The following is a 21,220-nucleotide window of genomic DNA, read 5'->3' as shown; positions in this document are numbered from 1 at the left end:
ATAATGTTGGAGTCTTGACAAGTAACAGACTGATTTGGAGGAAAATTGTAGATAGGAAGTTAGTAATGATGTAAATTTTTCATGTAGTACTATCATATCCTGTACACCACTTGAGGGTATCCTGTACACCCCATGGTAGGAATTTGATGATGATGATGAGGTTATGTTTTAGCAATTTGCAGATATTTTATAACAATGTTATGGCTGAGTTGGATAAAGTAAATGGATATACTATGATAATATAGAATTTTGCTAAGGCATTTGATAGGATGCCACACGAAAGGCATTTGCATAAACTGGAGAATATGGGATTGGAGTATACATTCTTGACTTGGATCAGTGGATGGTTGACAGACAGATATCAAAAAGTGGTATACAGTGAATGTGAATCTGTCAGATTTAAAGTGACCTCGGGGTTAATTCCTTGGGCTATTGTTATCCATTCTATACATTACTGACATTATGAAGGGTCTAACAGGAGATGTGCAATTGTTTGCTGATGATGCTAAGATAGGCAGGGTAATCAGGATGCTATATCCAGCACTTAGAAAATGATTTGATTAGACTGAAAATTTGGGGAAATGAAAATGGTTGTCAGTTTAATGCTAATAAGTGTATAGTTATGCACTTTGATATGATGAGATTTCCAGCTGCATATTATATTAGTGAGGTTATGCTACAAGAAACTGATGAGGCTAGGGATTTTGGTGCAATGGTAAATAGGAATTTGAAGGTCAAAAGTCACTTTGACCCCTTCAAATAACATGTTGCCAATACAACTCACAGGATACAATTGCAATGTTGAAGCGAAACTTGACATGAAAGGATAAGAAAATTATTTTGCTCTTTATAAGGCCTTGATAAGACCACACCTGGATTATTGTGTGCAGATTTGGGCTCCTAGGTTCCAAAGGGATAAAGTAGAGTTACAAAAATTATATCCAGATTATGGGATATAAATTATGAGAGCAGATTGCAATTACCAACTCTGGTTAAAAGAGTGGTGAGAGAAAAAAGAGAGGTCTATAAACTGCTGAATGAATATTAATAGGATATCGTCCGATGAAATTTTTCATTATATGGAAGGTTGGGAGAGAACACGGAGGGGCATCCATAAAGTTAAGTTTGGTCACAGTCAAGAAAGGGGTAAGAACTAGGTTTTTCTCTCATAGCAATGAGTGAGCAGAATAGTTTACCTTTAGTGGTAGTAAGTGCATGTAGCGTGAATGAACACCGGACAACTCCTTGCAAAGGTGGAGCAAGCTACCAACACTCCTATCTCAGTATCTCCCATAATGCAAAACACATCTCCTTGCAGATATGTATAATGTTATGCATTAAGGGAAGGGCCACTACCCAGACTAGTTTCGACCTTTATTGAGGTCTCTTCAGTGGGAGCCAGGCCCAAGTGGAGATACCAAGGCAGAAGTATTAGCAAGTTCATCTCCTCCTATAGGAGAGAGTTGGTGGCTTGCTCCACCTTTGCAAGGAGTTGCCCGGTTTTGTACCACTTTACCCCAGTCCTGAAGATACTTTCAGACCCAAACTTTGTTTGCACACACTTGGATAAAGGATTAAACTAAATTTATTATAGTCTGACCAAGTGAAAAATAAATTTTCAACATCTTTCTCTAAATCCAGAGTAATTTCATAAAAAGGTGCACACTGTTTGGCAGCTCCTATAGGAGGAGATGACCTTGCTAATGCTTCTGCCTTGGTATCTCCACTTGGGCCTGGCTCCCACTGAAGAGACCTCAATAAAGGTCGAAACTAGTCTGGGTAGTGGCCCTTCCCTTAATGCATAACATTATACATATCCGCAAGGAGATGTGTTTTGCATTATGGGAGATACTGAGATAGGAATGTTGGTAGCTTGCTCCACTTTTGCAAGCAGTTGCCTGGTGTTGTACCACTTTACTCCAGTCCTGAAGATACTTTCAGGCGCAAACTTTGTTTGCACACACTTGGATAAAGGATTAAACTAAATTTATTATAGTCTGACCAAGTGAAAAATAAACTTTCAACTTCATACTTTTACTTGCTGCAGTGTAGTAGAGTGACCTTCTTCCAGCATAACCTGCGGTGGGTGTCTAAAGCATGGTCAGCAAGTTCTGAGTGTCTGTATTGGTGGAACAGGATGTAGTCCTTGTATTCAGATATCCTGATGTTGAAATTTTTTTTCTCACTTGGTTAGACTATAATAAATTTAGTTTAATCCTTTATCCAAGTGTAAGCAAACAAAGTTTTTGCCTGAAGTATCTTCAGGACTGAGGCAACTCATGGTAAAGGTGGACTAAGCTCTCATCACTTGTCTTAGTATCTCCCATAATGCAAAGCACATCTCCTTGCAGACATATATAATGCTATGCATTAAGGGAAGGGCCACTACCCAGACTGGTTTTGAACTTTATTGAGGTCTCATCAGTGGGAGCCTGACCCAGAGGTGGTGATACTAAGGTGGAAGTGATGGAAAAGTCATATTTATCTATACGAGTTGCCAAAAGGTGTCTCACCTTATTATTAAGTTACTCTGGATTTAGAGAAAGATGTTGAGAGTTTTTTCCCACTTGGTTAGGCTCTAATAAATTTAGGTTAATCCTTTTAATTTTTAACAATTTAAAAGTTTTTTTTTAATTGTTTGCTTATACTTGGATAAAGGATTAAACTAAATTTATTATAGTCTAACCAAGTGAAAAATTCATCATCTTTCTTTAAATCCACAGTAATTTAATAATAAGGTGAGACACCTTTTGGTAACTCGTATAGGTAAATATGACTTCTCCATCATTTCCATCTTAGTATCACCACCTCTGGGTCTGTCTCCCACTGACGAGACCTCAATAAAGGTCGAAACCAGTCTGGGTAGTGGTTCCTGGGGAAGGGCCACTACCACTATTATGAGAGATACTAAAATAAGTGATGAGAGCTTAGTTCACCTTTACCACGAATTGCCTCAGTCCTGAAGATACTTCAGGCACAAACTTTGGTTGCTTACACTTGGATAAAGGATTAAACTAAATTTGTTACAGATATCCTGATATTGGCTGTCCTGCCTTGTTTGGATGTAGTAAGACAGTTTGCAACTGCAAGGGAGACCTGGTAGGTCTGTGGGATATGGCTGGTCATTGGTGGAGCAGATAAGAGATGTCAATTTCTTATGTGATGTGTAAAATTGGAACAAAATGCTACAGTTATATGGTGTAAATGGAATACTGTATTGAGCAATACATAGTCTCTGTTTAAGTGTAATTCAGCAGTTAGAATTGAAGGCGGTACTTACAGGAAGATGGTTTGATGTTAAATCAGATGTGTGACAAGCAGGGGCGAATGCTGGTCTTGAAATTCACGCTTGCTCTTGTTATCATTCAGGGAATGAGAGGTGTGATTGAAGTCTGATTAGCAGAATAATGAATTACTGACCATTTAAAACTATGTACAGGTAACCCTCGTATAACGTGGATGTTAGGTTCCGCAGAAATGCAGCATTATATAAATCACGTTATGCGAGTCTTGGATCGTATAGAAAAAGTAGGCTTATGGTCCAAAATCTTTTTTTTTTTCTTTTAATTATATAAACAACAATGACATATCCAACAAAAAAATATTTTTATTTAATTCAGGTAATTCATGTAAGTTAATAAAACATATAAACTATGAAAGAAATACATAGTATAAAAGTATAAAAATTACAAATTGTACTGAAACTTCATTGCACATAATGCATCAATGTTTTAGACAAAATAAAATAGTGCATATTTTAATCTTTCATAGCACAAGGATTCGAGGATTGGTTAATAAACACTGGTTTTGTCATGTAATCACCTGATCCATTACTACAAAACAGTAGAATAATTCTATCTTTAGAAACTTTGAATCCAGGAGCTGATCTTTTATTTTTCGAAATATAGATGCGTTTTTGTACTTTTTTCCAATATAACCCAGATTCATCTGCATTGAACACCTGGTCTCAACTATAAATGTTTATAAACTTGGAGAATTTTTCATTTAATAAGATTTCCATCCATAGGAATTTTCTTTTGAGGTGCAATCTTCTTTCGAAATCATTAGAGATTTCTCCATTTTTCCATTAGAATATCATGTACACGAACAACGTGCTTTGCACTTATCGTTGACCCAACTATAAACACTTTCTTGGATTTTATGTTCATTTTGTTTAATTATTCGAATTTTTGATTCATTTAAATTCAAAGTCCTTGCAAAAGCTCTTGGTTTTTCTCCATTTTTCAACCGATCCAAGATTTTGAATATTTTTCTTCGAGAGAAATTAATTTTGTTTTCAATGTTGGTTTTTCCCTTTTATTGCAGTTTGTGGCCATTACTATAAAAATAATTTTTTACATCAAAAAGCAAGCTTTACATATTGTATGTAATGTACCTATATATATGTAACCAGAAAATAAACTGCTCAGCTTAAGATGAACACACTTGTGATTTTTAATGCACTTTCCTGGCAGAAATGAGGACAATTTTCAACAATAAATGTTTTATATGGTAAACAATTGAGGTACATGCATGCTAAAGGGTATTTCCCCTAATATAAATTCGCTACTTATAATTACATGTGGGATACAGGCAGACACAAATTTTACAAAGATAAAATTTGATTTTTAAGTACTGCGGTGTAAAACATATGAAAAGATAAAGTTACTACAATTTTGGACCGCGTTATATCGAAACTGCGTTGTATAAGTACCGCTTTATATGAGGGTTACCTGTATTTAGAAATTTAGGTACATTTAATCATACAAATACAACATTTATTTTACAAATGATATTCTATCTTTTTCAATTTACAAATGATATTCTATCTTTTTCAATTTAGCTACTTGAATACAAATTCTACCCTACAGTTCTTCTTTATGAACTGGTCAATAACATTGTCATAAAAAGTTAGTTGTAATTTTCTGAAGCAACACGCACGTAAAGACTGGCTGAAGGTTACTGGCTAGAGCTACTTTGACTGCGTGTGGCCCTTGTTTAAGCAACAGGGTGAGATGACATGGAGGGAGCAGAAATTGCTATGCACGCACGCATGAAATCACAGTGCTGAAGCGAGGACCTGGATGCTCCCACAACCGAGTAAGCCAAGGTAGCTTGACTATTATCGGCCTTTGATACACAACACAAAGTCGAATTATTGCCATGCCTTAAAACGTCTTCTGTCTACAAAATAAAAGTCTGAATGGAATGCTTATAAATGCATGCATTTATTAACAAATAAATATTACTTCTTTCTCAATTAATGAGCTTGCACAGCAAGCATGGAGAATTCGCCACTGGTAACAAGGGCGCACATTATTTCCACTGTTATTCATTATCTATATGGATCAAGTGAAGGAAAGTTGTATTAAATCTGATATCAAAATTGACAATGTTAATCTTAGCTCTTTACTTTATGCAGATACGTCTGAATAAATTCAGCATATCTTCAAGATTCCCTGATTAAATTGAATAACTGTTGTAATCAATTTGCTCTGAAAATGAGCAATGAGAAGACAAAGAAAATGAAAATAGACATAAACATTGAAAGCCACAGATTTATCCTGAATGGTGAACATATAAGTGAAACATTTTAGCTATTTAGGCACAATTTTTATTGAATATGACAAATTAAATATGGAAATAGACAACAGAATTCATAGAGCTGGTATGGTAGGAAGTCATCTGACTAACTTCATGTGGAATAAGATAGAAATTATTCAAAACACTAAATTAGTTGTTTACAAGACATTGTTTACAAGAGTTAGTTGTTTACGAGATCAATTTTAACTTTTAATTTTAACTCTCTCGGGGGGGGGGCTGTAACCCCTAGAAACAGCGTCCCCTGGGTGGCGGATAGGGGAGCCCACCACCACGTGTGTGTGTGTGTGTGTGTGTGTGTGTGGTGGGTGATCTGAATATGCTGAATAAGGACTCGTGGACCAACAGGGCCATAAGGGGTATTCATCTTGATTGTAAGGGAGGTGGCACTCCCTTACAATCCATGTGTACATGGTGGCACCATGGATCCCTAGCTGGATCTATCCTCTACTTTGAGGAAGATCCACTTACTTTAATCTTTCTTATAAGGTTTTATCAGCCAACTCTTCTTATTTTATGACCCTTATGCTATTAGAGTACTCGAGGGCCATGGGGTCTTTTCATTTCTGACCTTACAACTATGCCCTCTCTATAAACCTTACTATAATTCTTCTATAATCTGCTCTTTTCCCCTTCAATATACCCTATTCCTCCTATGGGTTTAAATTCGGAAGAAGGCTAGTTCAGAAGCCTTAAGATAGCAGCCCTACCACTGAACTATTCCATCGTCAGGCTAGTCCCCTGACATGGAGAACATAATTCTACTAGTAAGCTGACAGAAAAAGATAATCGGATGGAATCTATAGGAAATGACCCTGGAATGGAAAAGGTAAAACAAAAATGGAAACGACAAAATATAATACACATAGCAAACTGGATTGTAAGAGGATTAGCATATAAAGAAATAGAATTAGACCAACTATTAAATGAAAGAAATTAAAAAATAGCAGTAATCACTGAAACAAAAAATAAATTAAAAGGAACCATGAGAACCAAAAATTTTAATGTATTATACAGTGGAGTTGACAGAGACCAAAAAGCACAAACAGGAGTCATGATTTGGATTCATAACTCCCTTTCCAAACAGTTAAAACATTATAAATTATGGAATGAAAGAATAATAGAAACTAGAATAAAAATAGATAGAGGCTATTTAACAATAATTTGTTTATATGCCCCAGAAGAAGGAAGAGAACAGGATAATATTGATTTTTATTATCAGCTACAAAACATATATAATAAAATAAATAAAAATGATTACGTAATTTTAGCAGGAGACTTAAATGCAAGAATTGGAAACACGAAAATTAATAATAATAATATAGGAATACATGGAGAACATACTTTAAATAGGAATGGTAATAAATTGATTGACTTTGTAGTTTTTAATAACCTAAAAATAATGAATTCCTTCTATAAATATAAAGACATACGTTAACATACTTGGGCAGCAAGAGGATGGAAATCAATATTAGATTATTTTATATTAAATGAAAAGACATCAAAATTTTCACTAGATGTTAGAGTTCACAGAGGATATGAAATAAGAAGTGACCACTTCCTTGTTAAAATAAAATTAAGATTACCACCTAAATGGCTACAAGTAATAAGAACAGAAAGAAAATTTTAAACATTTGTTTATAAAACTAGGCTATTGAATGACACAAATGTACAATGGCTATATAAACAAAGAATTAACCAATATCTAGATTAAATAAAACAAAATGAAGAAATAGAATGGCTTAATATAAAAACGATACTAAATGCAGCAGCAATAAGATCTAGGATGATACAATCAAAGAAATAATCAAAAAGAAACAAGAAGCCTATCACAAATGGTTAAGCAGTAAAAGATTAGAAGATGAAATAGAATATAAAAGAATAAGAGCCATAGCTAAAAGAGAAGTCAGAAAAAGACATGGAGAATCATGGAACAAATTTGTCTCTAATTTAGAACATTATTTATATAAAATAAGACCCAATGTATATAAGATTTTGAAACACTTAAATGCAGACGCCAAAGAAAACATAAAATTAAACACCAAATTGAAATTAGAAGAATTTCTAAATTACTACACAGAATTGTGGACAGCCAAATATTTATAAAAAACAACTGGCAAACAATTAACAAAAATGAAAAGGAAATAACTAAAGAAGAATTAGAAATCAGCCTGAAAGAAACAAAAAATGGAAAATCACCTGGAGAAGATAAGCTAGGTTCAGAACTATATAAATATGCAGGAACAAGATTCAAAAAAAGACTTATTATTTTTAAATAAAATTTATTCAACTGGTATCCCCCCCAATAGAATGGAAAAAGCAATTGTGATTCCTATCTTTAAAAAAGGTAATAGAGTTGACCCTTAAAACTATAGAGGTATCAGTATACTAAATTCCTGTTACAAAATATATAGCAAAATCTTAAATAGCAAACTAATGAAATATTCCGAAAACTTTATTTTAGAAGTACAGATTGGATTTAGAAAAGGACGATCATGTATAGACCCGGCCTTTTGCCTAAAATTAATAATAGAGAAAAGAAGAGAATACAATTTAGAAACACATATTGCATTTATTGACTTTGAAAAAGCATTTGACAAAGTTAAAAGAAAGACAAATACCAAATAATATCCTAAAAGCTATCACAAGTATATATGAAAATAATCAAATACAAATAAGATTAAATCATGAACTATCATATACGAGAAAGATAAACCAAGGGATCCGACAGGGATGTCCCCTCTCCGCAACTCTTTTTAATATTTACTTAAATGAAATAATAATAAAATGGAATAAAAATATACATCAAGGAATTAAACTTTCTCCTACAGTGAACTTAAACACCCTCCTTTTTGCTGACGACTAAATAATAATTACAAATTCTGAAGATAACTTACAGAAAGCCATTTTAGATCTAAATGAGATAGCCAATGATTATGGTATGATAATATCAACAGAAAAATCAAAAACTATGACCTTGAAAGGACAAGATCCAGCAAGAACTAAAATAGTAATAGATAAGAAGATCTTAGAACAGGTGAATTCATTTAACTACTTAGGATGTATGATCACATATGAAAATGAAAAAGATATACTATTATTATTATTCAGGCCTCCATGTAAAAAAAAACTCATCGTGGGAGGTCCTTCCTAAGAACATAAAGTCTGTCAAGACTCATCGAGGGGGTGATCCCCCCCCCCCTAAGAAACACAAAGTCCCCTAAGAAACACAAAATACCACTCCTTAAACTCATTGACCGTTCTCGCTCTCACCACTCCATCAGGCAATGCATTCCACGGTTCAACCACCCTCTTGCTCACAGTTTCCTTTCGTAACTTCCAGGGTTGGCCTCTTGTCATCACTCCTTCCCGCTGTTCAACCAAGCGAAAGAACTCCCCAGTGTCAACCCTGTAACCACCTCTCATCAGTTTAAAAGTCTCAATCATATCACTTCTCCTTCTTCTATCCACCAAATTCTTCAGTCCACATTCAAGTCCATATAAACATAAAAATTGAAAAATATTTAAAAATAACAGGTGTAATTAACTCTATATTTAAACCAAACTTAGTTCAAAAACAAACCAGACTAAAAGTATACAATACATTAGCCCTACCAGTCTTAATGTATGGAAGTGAAATCTGGACAATAAAACAAAAAGGCAAACAAAGATTAATAACAGCAGAAATGAAGTTTATGAGAGAAACTGCAAAGTATACCCTATTTAATTACAAAAGAAATGAAGAAATTATGAAAGAATTAAACCAAGAACCAGTAATAGACAAAATTAGAAAATATAAACATAAATTGATGGAACACGTTCAAAGAATGAAAACGGAAAGATTACCAAAATAAGCCATTAGAACAAAGAAAACCAGGACGTCCTCTTAAACGATTCAACGATGACTTCTAAGGTCAGAACAGTCCATGCTAGGCCTAAATCCTTGATACGCATGATGATGATGATGAATTTTAACTTTATGGATCTGAGAGCTGGGTTAGAAACAAAATACTTGATCAATGACTGGAGACCTCTGATACAAAAGTTCTGAGAAAGATTGTTGGAGTGAACAGATGGCATTAGTGGTAGTATCATGTTAAAAAATGAGGATATTAGGAAAGAACTTGCCATTGTTAGCATTCAGGAATGTGTTATGAGCTAATTTCAGGTGACATGGTCACTTGAATAGAATGAGAGAGGAAGGACTAGTAAAATAAGGGTTCTTTTTCAATTTGGCAGGGAAAAGATCTAGAGGAAGACCATAAAAGACAGAAATGTAAGATTAGATAATGTTGGAGTCTTGACAGATAACAGATTAATTTGGAAGAAAATTGTTGATCAGAAGTCAGTAATGGTGTAATTTTTTCGTGAAGTACTATCATAATTAATCTGTAACCCCCCCAAGGGTACATATCAGGAATTTGATGAAGATGATTAACAAATATTAGTATAACCGAAGAGAGACGATAACAAATCCTTACGAATGCAATAGCCATACAATAGTTTTGAGATGTGTGTCGTGTGTATGAAAACTAAATTATGAAAGAAAACTGAGTTTTTAAATTAAAAAAACTGTTTTATTACTTTTTTTTTTTATTAATATGGAGAACCAATGTACAGTAGGTGGTCAGCCTATAGTACACAAGTACCATGGATGGGCACTTGTTTATATTTCATTTGTCCATTAATTTTAACTATTATCATTAGAACAGGATCAATATAAACTTATAGAAACATAAAAAACAATATGGGATTGGTTTTGACAAATGTACAATGTGATGGCCATAACCTGAAAATCAAGGTGAAACTATCACTATGAGAGTACAATTACTATTCCTTTGCATTGGCAGCACAATTACTATTCCATTGCAGATGACAACTTCCCATATCCTGAATAATTTTTATTATTTTATATTGATTTTGAATTATTTCTGTAAATGTGTTGCTTTTATTTTGATGACACTAGTTAATATTTATAGCATCATTATAATAGGAACAACAAATAGAAATAGATAATAATAAAATAGACAGCAAATAATAACTTTAACTTATGGCCACTGGAAAAAAAATACAGTTGTTTTGTTTCTTTTGTCATGATTTTAAATTAAATCTGATATACCTATGTATACATCAGGAAATTAGTTGCTGTTTCATATGCTAATACTAATCTTAATTGTAGTAAATTTTATGAATAACAATTTAATTTGAACCAGCTATTAAATATTATTTATTATTAGTGATATTGCATTGAATTATGAAATATGAACATTAATCATATTTATATTTAATAGTTCATATTTCATATTCATTAATTTGTTTAATATATACTGTATTAAACAAATTATATCCCCTTTTTAAAGTTCTAATTAATTATTTCAATACTTCCATGCACTCACTTGGTAAAGGTGCACTGATTAGGGTAAGTTGATTGTATAATAAAAAAAAAATTTAAAAAAAAGATGATTCTTGGTGTTTAGTGACCAAAATATTTTTATTCAAGTATTATTATATGTGCACTTCATATAACAGTGCAATAGATATTTAAAAAAAAATTAAAAACAAATGGAATAGAGTAGTTTAAATACAAAAAAATGCAATAATTAATTTTTTATCTCATATAAATAATGATTAGAGAATAATTTTCCCTGATACTGTAATATAAAGTTAATTTTTAATTACTGGCTACTAATTTCTGTAGCCAGTAATTAAAATTTTTCCCTTCTCTCTCTCTTCCCCACCCTCCCTCCCTCAGCACTCCTTTAAACAGTTAAGAATGAAAATGAAATGGATTTATTCATTATGGATAATGGATAATGAATTAAGGCAGGTGCCAGCAAAATGTTCATGCTAACTTCAAGAAAATAAAATAAAATTTAAAAAAATGTTATCTTAAACCAGTGTGATAAGGCAAAAATGGATGATAGTGTCCTTGTTTATTTTTATCATATAAATTCCAACACGTGGATTATTATATTACTTTTTTTGTGTAATCCTAGATATTCTGTTTATTGGTAGGCTTGTTGGAGAAATTATAAATGATCTCTAAAACTTACTTCCTTTTTTCCAACAGTTTTTACTTTTACAACTCTTATTTTTGTAGAGCTAGTTTCATATATATATATATATATATATATATGTATAGTGTTCATGATGTTACATATCTTGTGTGTTTGATAACTCATTTAAATTATTAATTCATGAATCATTTCATTCACAAATTTTACGAGATATCATGTAAAATTATATGACATCTGAGAGACAGTCTTTATTACAGTCTTTCAGATGTCATGTAATTTTACATGATATCTCAGTTTTTTATTGAATGGTAATTTCACCACTTTCATTGATTCTTTAAAAAGTTTCTCTTCCCCATAGGAAAGATCTGTTTTGGTTATTATTTTTCGATTGAACAGAGAATATTAAATGCATCTGTCCATCCAAATGATGTAATTTATTATTGTTGAATACTATGGTTTCATTGCAATTGCTGATGGAAGCATAATAGTTATTATCAACAATAGAATGATGTTGATTGAACATTTTCTTCCATAGACACTAATAAGTAAATTACAAAATAATGTGATCCATTGATTTCATTCTTATTTGAAATTAAAAAACTTTGTTGTCATTTTTAGCAATAATAGTAAGAGTCAACAACAGACCAAACAAACAAAAAAAAAATATAGGGAAAGAGTCAGTTGAATTTCCTTGATTGGTTGTAAAATCCATTCATAAAAAATATTTTAAAATTACTTAAATATAAAGAGCCAATAGACTTCATTTCGGCGATATAAACATTAAAAAATAATAATAAATAATAATAAATAAATAAATAAATAATTTTAAAATTACTTTATGGAAATTTTAAACCTATTATAAGATGTTGTTTTCCATAAAAAAAAAAAAATTCAAAATAATTGAAATCCAATGATTGTTTTCATCCTTAGCTAATGCGAGCAGAAGCTTTAAAGTTAGAAAGTGAACAAGAACATGAGAAGTGTGCACATAGGTTTGCTGCTGCTGAAGAGAGGGCAAAAATGTTGGAACGACAACTCAAAAAGGATATTCTGAAATCAAGGTATGATGAATATGATGTTACAGAATGAATATGTTTCTGCAAATTATAACAAATGAATTTAAAGCTTTATAAATTTTGACATCACAATTTGAGCATTGAATGAATTGGTTATACAGTAATTTCTTACTACAATGATGAACACTTTATAGGAAATTTATTTATAATAACAAACAAGAGAAACATTCCAGCCAATGTCCTATAGTATGCTAGTGCTATTTTCACTGATTTAGAGTAAACCTATTTTGAGAAATTATTCCTTTGGTCCTATGAACTTGATATAGTGTGGAGGGGGGGGGAGAGTTGGCAACACCCAACTACCCATACATGCACACTGGGAACAGACAAAAATCCTTGACTACTTCTAATATAAAATTTAAAAAAAAAGTTATGATGGATGGAAATGGAAAATGTATGTGTTAGTAGATAAGCATGTTCATGAAGTTTTCTTTATGACTTCTAGATGTCTTTAGTATGCCAGAATTGAGATTGGATATTACATGACAAGAAATTAAAAATGGATTTCACAAGGAGAATTTTTGCTTGTTCTTCAAGACAAAATCGGTCATCTAAGTGCGATAAAATTTCTGAATACATTTTTAAATGATGTATTCAGAAATTTTGCCATGATGTATTCATGGCAAAAAGAAAGATTTGAGAAAATAAGAGGGAGTGTATTGATCCAGATAGAAGCAATCAGCCATGCACAAGTGAACATTAAGCTCAAGGCATTTTGCCGTAAGGGAAGCATTTCTGTGGATTGCTTTCAACATGAGCTGCTATTAAAAACAGATAATCCCTCACACCATGTGGTATTGAATATGTCCAAGACAATTCCAAGTTCAGTGTGTAGTGTGAGTTAATATTCAGCAAGGCAAGTATATTGGGTTAGCATTTTGTGGTATTGCAAATGAAAGATACCAGTAATATTTCAGCATCAGGATGATGTTCTTTCCTTCCACGCACATTCACACTGGGAGAAGACCATGTGTGTGTGTGTGTGTGTGTGTGTGTGTGTACATCACTGAACTTCTTTTTTATAGGCAGAGGATGAGCCATTAGTTAGACTGATTATGTTGGATATGATCTATTAAAAAAAAAAAAAAATGCATGAATCTGCCTTTCTTTTAGCATAAGTCATGCCTTTTATCTGCACATGGTATTTTGGTATTTTATATTAAAGCATTCAAAAACTTTTATTCTTACCCTCTATATCCTTTTCTTTTTATGTATTAGGCCTAACTGTGGAAATAATAGACTGTTATGATTATTATTATTATTATCTATTATTATTTTATTAATTATATGAAGAGCCAAAGGCTTCAATTCGGCGACATATAAACTTGTTTAAGTTAAGGGATATTATATTCCCTTATATCCCTTAATATCCCTGATTATTATTTTATTCACATAATTGATACACATTCAAAACAAGATATCATTTAAACAACAATTTGACTAGTGATACAGAACAATTCAGATTCTACCCAAGAATCTGAGAATAGTCTGTCAGGTAGCATTGTAAAATGTGGACTGTTCCAAGTAATGCTGTTTTCTGTTGATCATATGGGGTCATTTCGTTGATGTTTAATTGCTGTAAATAGTTGGATAGCTTCTTTGAAATTGCATCAAGTGCACCAATAACTATTGGGATGACTTTGTGTTTAAGCCACAGCTGACGAACTTTGATTGCCGGATCTCAATATTTAGTAATTTTTTTCCAGTTCTTTATTGTTAATGTTATCACTGGATATACAGCAATATCAATAATTCAAACTTGTTGATGTTCGATAATTGCTTTGTCAGGTCTATTGTGTTCCAAATGCCAATCAGTTTGTATTCTCAAGTCCCTGAGAATTTTTGCTGATTCGTTTTCCAGTACTGTCTGTGTTTTCTGCTGCCCAGGGGCGGCTCGTGCATAGGCACTGTGGTACTGCAGCACCTCCAATTTTTCTCGATATATAAATATATTTATTAATTTATTTATATTTGCTTCCTTTAATCCATTCCTTTAATTACAATTAAAGGAATAGATTTTATTTTTAAGTAATTTTGAATTATACCAAACTGTATCATTTTATTGATAATGAACAATATTTTTTCATGTTTAATTTTTTAAAAATTTTTTATCATAATTTTGATATTTTATTCAAACACACATATGTACACTGTACTTACAGTGTGTATGTATATTTTCAAAATTGCAGCACCCCCATGATTCAAGCCACGAGCCGCCACTGATGCTGCCACCAGTTATAAGAAGTAGGGAAACCATATTTTTTGCATACATGCCAATGAATTATTTTGGCCACTTGATCATGGTGGTATTTATAGTCAGTTTGGGCTTTTTTGCTGCACTGATTAGATGTTCTACAGTCTAATTTTTCTGATCGCATAATCTGCATTTGCTGTTATTATTGATGTTCAGAATTTTTGTTTTCATTACATTAGTTTTTAATGCCTGTCCTGTTCTTGAGCTGCTAGAATAAATCCTTCTGTTTCTTTTTTTTAATATATCCATACTGTAGCCATTGTCACATCTTGTTCACATCAGTTTTGTCCTCAGTATCTCGAAGTCGGCCATACAAAAGTTTATTTTTCCAGTGCACATATAAGTTATTTTGCCATTGCTTTTTTGTAATCAGATTTGTTTCCTGTCACTTCTAAAACTTACACCTCTTGTGTAATTGCTTGAAGCATTTGCAGAGCTATTGTCGATGTAACTTTTAAAGTTAAACTTTTAAAGCTGTCTCACTTGCAGCAGATCCCCCTCCCATCCACTTGTTCTCCTTGATAGGTACAACCAATCAACATCATATCATGGATGTAATGCATGATGCATAGTCATTAATTTTCTAGTTTTGCAGTCCAGTTTGTCCAGGTCTTCTTTTGTCCAATCTATTATGCCAGCTGTGTATTGGATCACTGGTATAGCCAAAGAATTCATTGCTCTAATTTGTTTAATCCATTTAGTTTTGTTTTTAGAATATTTCTAACTGTTTTGGTGTATTCTGCTGCTGCTGCCTGTTGTTTAATTTTTGATTGGAGAATATCACTGACTTCTAATATTCCTAGGTATTTATAATGTTCGTCAGCTGAAATTGCTTTTATATATTTCTCTTGATCAAAATTAAAATTGTTAGTGTCATTAATTTTTCCTCGTTTAATAGATAATATTACATATTTATCTAAACCAAATTCCATTTTGATGTCCTGATTGAAAATACAAACTAAAGTAACTAAACTTCAGTAAAGAGTCTATTTGCTGGGTCAATTTTCCATATAACTTCAAGTCATCCATATACAACAGATGGGAAATTTTAATATTACATTTAGGAATTTCATATCCAAGTTTCGTTTTCTTCAAAATCATAGACAAAAGGTATCAAAGAAATGTTGAAGAGCAGTGGTGACAAGGAATCACCGTGGAAAATTCCATGCTTAATACTAATATCTCCGAATCATTCGTTATTGACTATTAAAGTTGTTTTTCAGGATTTCAGCAGCAGCCAGAAACAAATGTATTTTTTTTGCTAATTCCAAATATTTGTAGTGATTTTAGGATCCAGGAGTGTGGGAGGGAATCAAATGCTTTCTTATAGTCTATCTATGGCATGTTTAAGTTTTTTTCATCTTTTTGAATTTCTGAGAATCATTTCATTAATAAGGATCTGGTCTTTTGTTCCTCTGGATTTTTGAAAATTGTCTTTTTATTCAATTGAATAAATCTGATTATCTGATAAGTAGTGGTATATGGAATTTGCTATGATTGCAGTGAACAGCTTAAGCATAGTTGGTAGGCATGTTATTGGATGATAGTTACTTAGGTCCACTCCCTTATCCTTATCTTTCATGAAGAAAAAGGTGCACCCAGATATCCAGTCTTCCACTAAGCCTGACTGCAACAAGTAATTAAATTGTTCTTCCATTCAATCATGTAGGCTGGTTAAATGCTTTAACCAAAATCCATGTAGTTGTCTTTGCTACGTGCACTCCAGTTTTTTAATTTTCTAGCTTATGCACTGATCATTTCTTTAGTGATAACGACATTCTGCATTTGTTTTTGTTTCATTTCTGATTCTATTTCTTTAATCCATGAGGCATCTTTATTATGTTCAATAGGATTATCCCAGATTGACTTCCCAAATTTGAGTGTTTCCTCTTTTTCTGGTGAATGATTGTTTGCATTTGTATTTATCTGGAGAGACTGAAAGAATTGACGTTGGTTCTGTCGAAATTGCATATTTTGTACATATTGGTTTAATCTTGCTTCATATCTTTTAATTTTTTTGTGCTGTCGCTATAATTCTTTGTTTTAGTTCTTCTGAACTTCAGCAATTGTTTTATTGGCCAAATTATATGTGTTAATCAGTTTGTTTTTGATGCTATTCTTTTTCAGCCATCCTTCTTTAAAACTCTGAGTTGCTCAGATCAGCTCAAAGTTTGTTGACTTTTCGTTCCAACTGGATTTTCCATGGTGCAGATTATTTCATCCTCAGCTTTTGTTTTTGCAGTTTGCAACACCAAGCTTCACTGTAATGATATAGGCTGTGCTGTTTCCTTTATACTGTTGATTGTAATAGTTTTAATCACAGCATTTGCATCTAAGAGGAGCTGTTTTAGCTTAGATTTATGTAAAGTTTTTAATGGTGGTTGTCTTATACAATCATTGATGGAGTTTATATGTTCCAATATCCCTGACTTAATTTTACACTGCACCTCTGTCAAAACATGCTAAGGTATGTCGTCAGCTTGATGCTTACTGAGTTGAATTCCAAAGTTTGATATAGCTACCTCCTGATGATTTTCTGTTACTGGAATTGTCAGTTTATTACGTAACTCTTGCAGCTCAAGTTCAGTAAATATTTTGTTACGGAAAATGAAATTCATAAGTCTTTGGTCTGTTATTGCAGATTCTGGGAATTTTTGTTTCCAAATTAAATGCATACACTTTCTGAAACCCCATTTTTCAAGTGTTGATCTGTGAAAATATTTCATAACTTTTCTGTATTCTTCTACAGTCCATTTTTTATGTTTGGTTTCTTCCAGTTCACTTTTCAGCTTCCTGCCCTGTGATTGCCCAGCAAGGAGAGCTGGGTTCTGTAGCACACTTGTCGCCTGATGCCCAGGATTGCCAATATCTGATGCAGTCCTTGATGACCTGGGCATTGGCTGATCCAGTATGAATTTCTTCTTACTTTTCACCATTAAGATGGCGAATGAACACTGTTTGTCTTTATTATTATTATTATGAATTAAGAAGAAGGGCTATGATGGAAAACAATTCAGTATATAGGCTGTGTAGAAGGAATGGATGTGAATTTTGGGGTATGTGGAGTGAGTTTCAGGGAAGATTGGATTTGTATAAAAGGGATGGCCTACATCTGAATGCATTTGGTATCAAGAGTCTAGAAAATCTAATAACTGGTATGAGACCTAACACAGACAGTCAAGGAAACTAAATTATAAAGGGAGGAATGGTGAGAATGTGAGTGTAAGAGCGACAATGTTATATAACTGTATTAATAATGGGAATGGGCTTTGTCATGGAAATATTGACGAGGAGAGAATGATTTTGACTTTGTGTTCATCTGATTCAGACCATCATACATGTGCAAAGATGTCTGCATGTATAAGGCACTAGAGAAGAACAGAGATCTGCAAGTTGTCCAACTGTGTCATGCAGACTGCAGAGAAGAGTATACAAAAGAACGTGCAGGTAGATTATTGAGTTTGTACACAAATGTTAGGAGTATCAGAAACAAAGGGGTAGAGTTTGTGGCCTTAGTCAATATGTTGGGACCTCAGATTGTAGGCATTAGTGAGACCTGGCTATCAGAATCAGACATACTAACTGGTATTGAGTGTAAAGAGTACACTATTTTTAGGAAGGATAGAGAAGATAGGAGAGGAGGGAGCTTGCTGCTAATGATATCAGATGACTTGAATCCAATTAGAGTTGAGATCTATGATTGTAGTAGAACTACTAACAGTATTTCATGTGGCAATGAGTTTGAAGCCATCTGGTGTGAGGTGGAATCTAACAAGATCAATTACATAGTGGGGTGTTGTTACAGACCTGGTAGATCACCATATAGACAAGATGAGCACTAAAAAAGTAATCATAATGGTAGATGTTAATTAATCAAATATTGATTGGGCAGCAGTAGAATCTCATGAGAAGAATGAAAATGAATTTATTGAGCTGTTGTGGGACAACTTCCTCAAGCAGCATGTGACAGAAGGAATTTGAGGTCAAATAGTGTTAGATTTTATTATAGTGTCAGAGGGTGTTTCAGTTAAAGATGTAACTATTCTGCCTCTGGTTGGTGACAGGGATCATGTGGTACTCACTTGGGAAGTGACTAAGTTTATGAATTTTCCATACTGAATTACAAAGCAAGAAATTACGGCCCACTGAGGAGTATACTGAGTTCAGTGGAATGGGATCAGTTGCTGGATGGAAAGAATATCGACAGGGCATGGAAGCATTGAAACAATATTTAATAGGGTAGGAGTCAAATGGATGTGTAATCTTATTAAGCAAGAGATTCATAAGAAAAGAATGATGTGGAAGGAATACCATGTGGATAAGGATGATGATGTTACGAAAATTATAAGCCACAGGCTAGAATAATCACAACTGTTATATAGAAAGCAAAGTCTGAGTATGAAAAGAAACTGGCTCTGCATGCTAAAGACAACCCACAAGAATTCTATTGATATGCTGTAAATAAAAGAAAGAATGAATATGAAACAATAACTCTTCTACAGTAAATGCAGTTGGTGTGAGAGTTACAGATGCAGAAGACATTGTTCAAATAATAAGTGCCCATTTTGTTAAAGGCTGTTAACTTGGTGTACGCAACATTGAGCTCACTGCTACCTCTTCACTGGATGAAGAAGCTCAGATTATATGAGGATGAGGTATTGGAGCTGTTGCACAAACTGAATAAGAATTCAGCAATAGGGACTGATGGGATATCAGCATGTGCTAAAAGAGTGTTCAGCTGAACTGGCTGTTCCTTTGACCAGGCTATTTAATATGAGTCTCAGAACAGGGAAGATTCTTCAGGAATGGAAAGAATGTATCCAACTATCAACCAATTAGTATCTCAGGAGTGGTAGTGAAGATTTTGGAAAAATTGGTTAGGGTTCGCATTCAGAAATAGGTTGATAGTGAATCTTTACTTTCCAATGAGCAACATGTTAATTGCTCACCAACATGGGTGAGCAATTAACAAATCGCTCACATTCTATAACAATGTTACCATTGAACTAGACAAGGGAAATGGATACACCATAATACTTATGGATGTTGCTAACTCTTTTGATAGAATACAGCATGGTAGACTGTTGCATAAATTGGAGAATAGGGGTTTTGATTATAGAATATTAGCATGGATAAGAGGATGGCTGACTGACATATCAAAAAGTGGTATATGGGGGAATGTGAGTCTGCAGGATTTAAGGTAACCATTGATGTACCACAAGGATCAGTGCTGTCTACTCATTAAATCTATACAGTAATGATATTGGGAAGGATTTGACAAGCGACATACAGCTATTTGCTGATGATGCAAAGAGACGTAGGATAATCAGGAATGCTGCTGATGTGCAGTACTTGCAGAATGATTTGAATAGGCTGGAATTGTGGACATGGGAAATGGATGTCTGTAAATGTAAAGTAATGCCCTTTGTCGTGATTAGAAATCCAATGTCATATTATATTGGTGGGATTATGCTCGAAGAAACTGATGAGGCTAGGGATCTTGGAGTGTTAGTAGATAGGAAGTTTAAGTTAATGGGGCCATGTAACAAGGATTGCAAATACAACTCAAAAGAGAATTGCAGTGTTGAAACCAATGTTCACATGTAAAGATAAGGATGTCATTTTGCATCTTTAGAAGACCTTGATAAGACCTCACTTGGACTATTGTGCACAGATCTGGTCTCCTGGTTTCTGTTGTGATTCTCACATATTGGAGAGAGAGAGAGAGAGAGAGAGAGTGCAAAGGAGAGTGTTAAAAGTGATATCAGGATTATGAAATACTGATTGTGAAGACAGATTGAGAATTTGTAAACTGCAGACACTAGCAAAGAGGGTAAAAGAGGGGTGATATGATTGAAACTTACATACTTCTGAAAGGATCATACAGGATTTCAATTGACAGAATTTTTTCAATTTATGGAGGGTGGGGAAAGGACAAGAGGGCATCCTTGGAAGCTGAGAATGAATGCTGCTAAGAAGGGGGATGAGGACTAGATTTTATCTCATAGGGTGGTGTGTGATTGGAATGGATTACCATTGGATATTGTGAGTGCAAGCATTGTGAATGAATTCAAGAATAAGTATGATAGGTGGTACATGTAGTATGTGACCTCCCTCAATGAGTCCCTTACTCCCTGGAGGGCTCTCTTAATAATAATAATAATATTGAGACTAACCTTCGTAGAGTCAAAGGACTCATCTTGAGAGGTCTATACTCTCTCTCTCTCTCTCTCTCTCTCTCATTCCAAAATATCATTGAACTGTGCCTTGAA

General features: G+C 33.4%; 1 protein-coding gene across 4 annotated transcripts in view; it reads left to right on the top strand.

The window, feature by feature from the left end:
- Positions 1-21,220, top strand: part of LOC150105443 (SH3 domain-binding protein 5 homolog) — a 196,951-nt gene that overhangs the window by 96,110 nt on the left and 79,621 nt on the right. For all 4 annotated transcript variants that reach the window (XM_090394819.1, XM_090394816.1, XM_090394818.1 and 1 more), the window contains one exon: positions 12,549-12,679. In XM_090394819.1, coding sequence (XP_090250945.1) covers positions 12,549-12,679 — 131 coding nt within the window. The remainder of the gene's footprint in view (positions 1-12,548; positions 12,680-21,220) is intronic.

The sequence above is a fragment of the Typopeltis vanoorti genome, chromosome 6, assembly GCF_054136105.1.
Source record: "Typopeltis vanoorti isolate ZY-2024b chromosome 6, IOZ_Tvanoo_1.0, whole genome shotgun sequence".
NCBI classification, from domain to species: domain Eukaryota; kingdom Metazoa; phylum Arthropoda; class Arachnida; order Uropygi; family Thelyphonidae; genus Typopeltis; species Typopeltis vanoorti.
The sequence above is the reverse complement of the archived record's forward strand: the minus strand, read 5'-3'. Positions and strand labels throughout refer to the sequence as shown.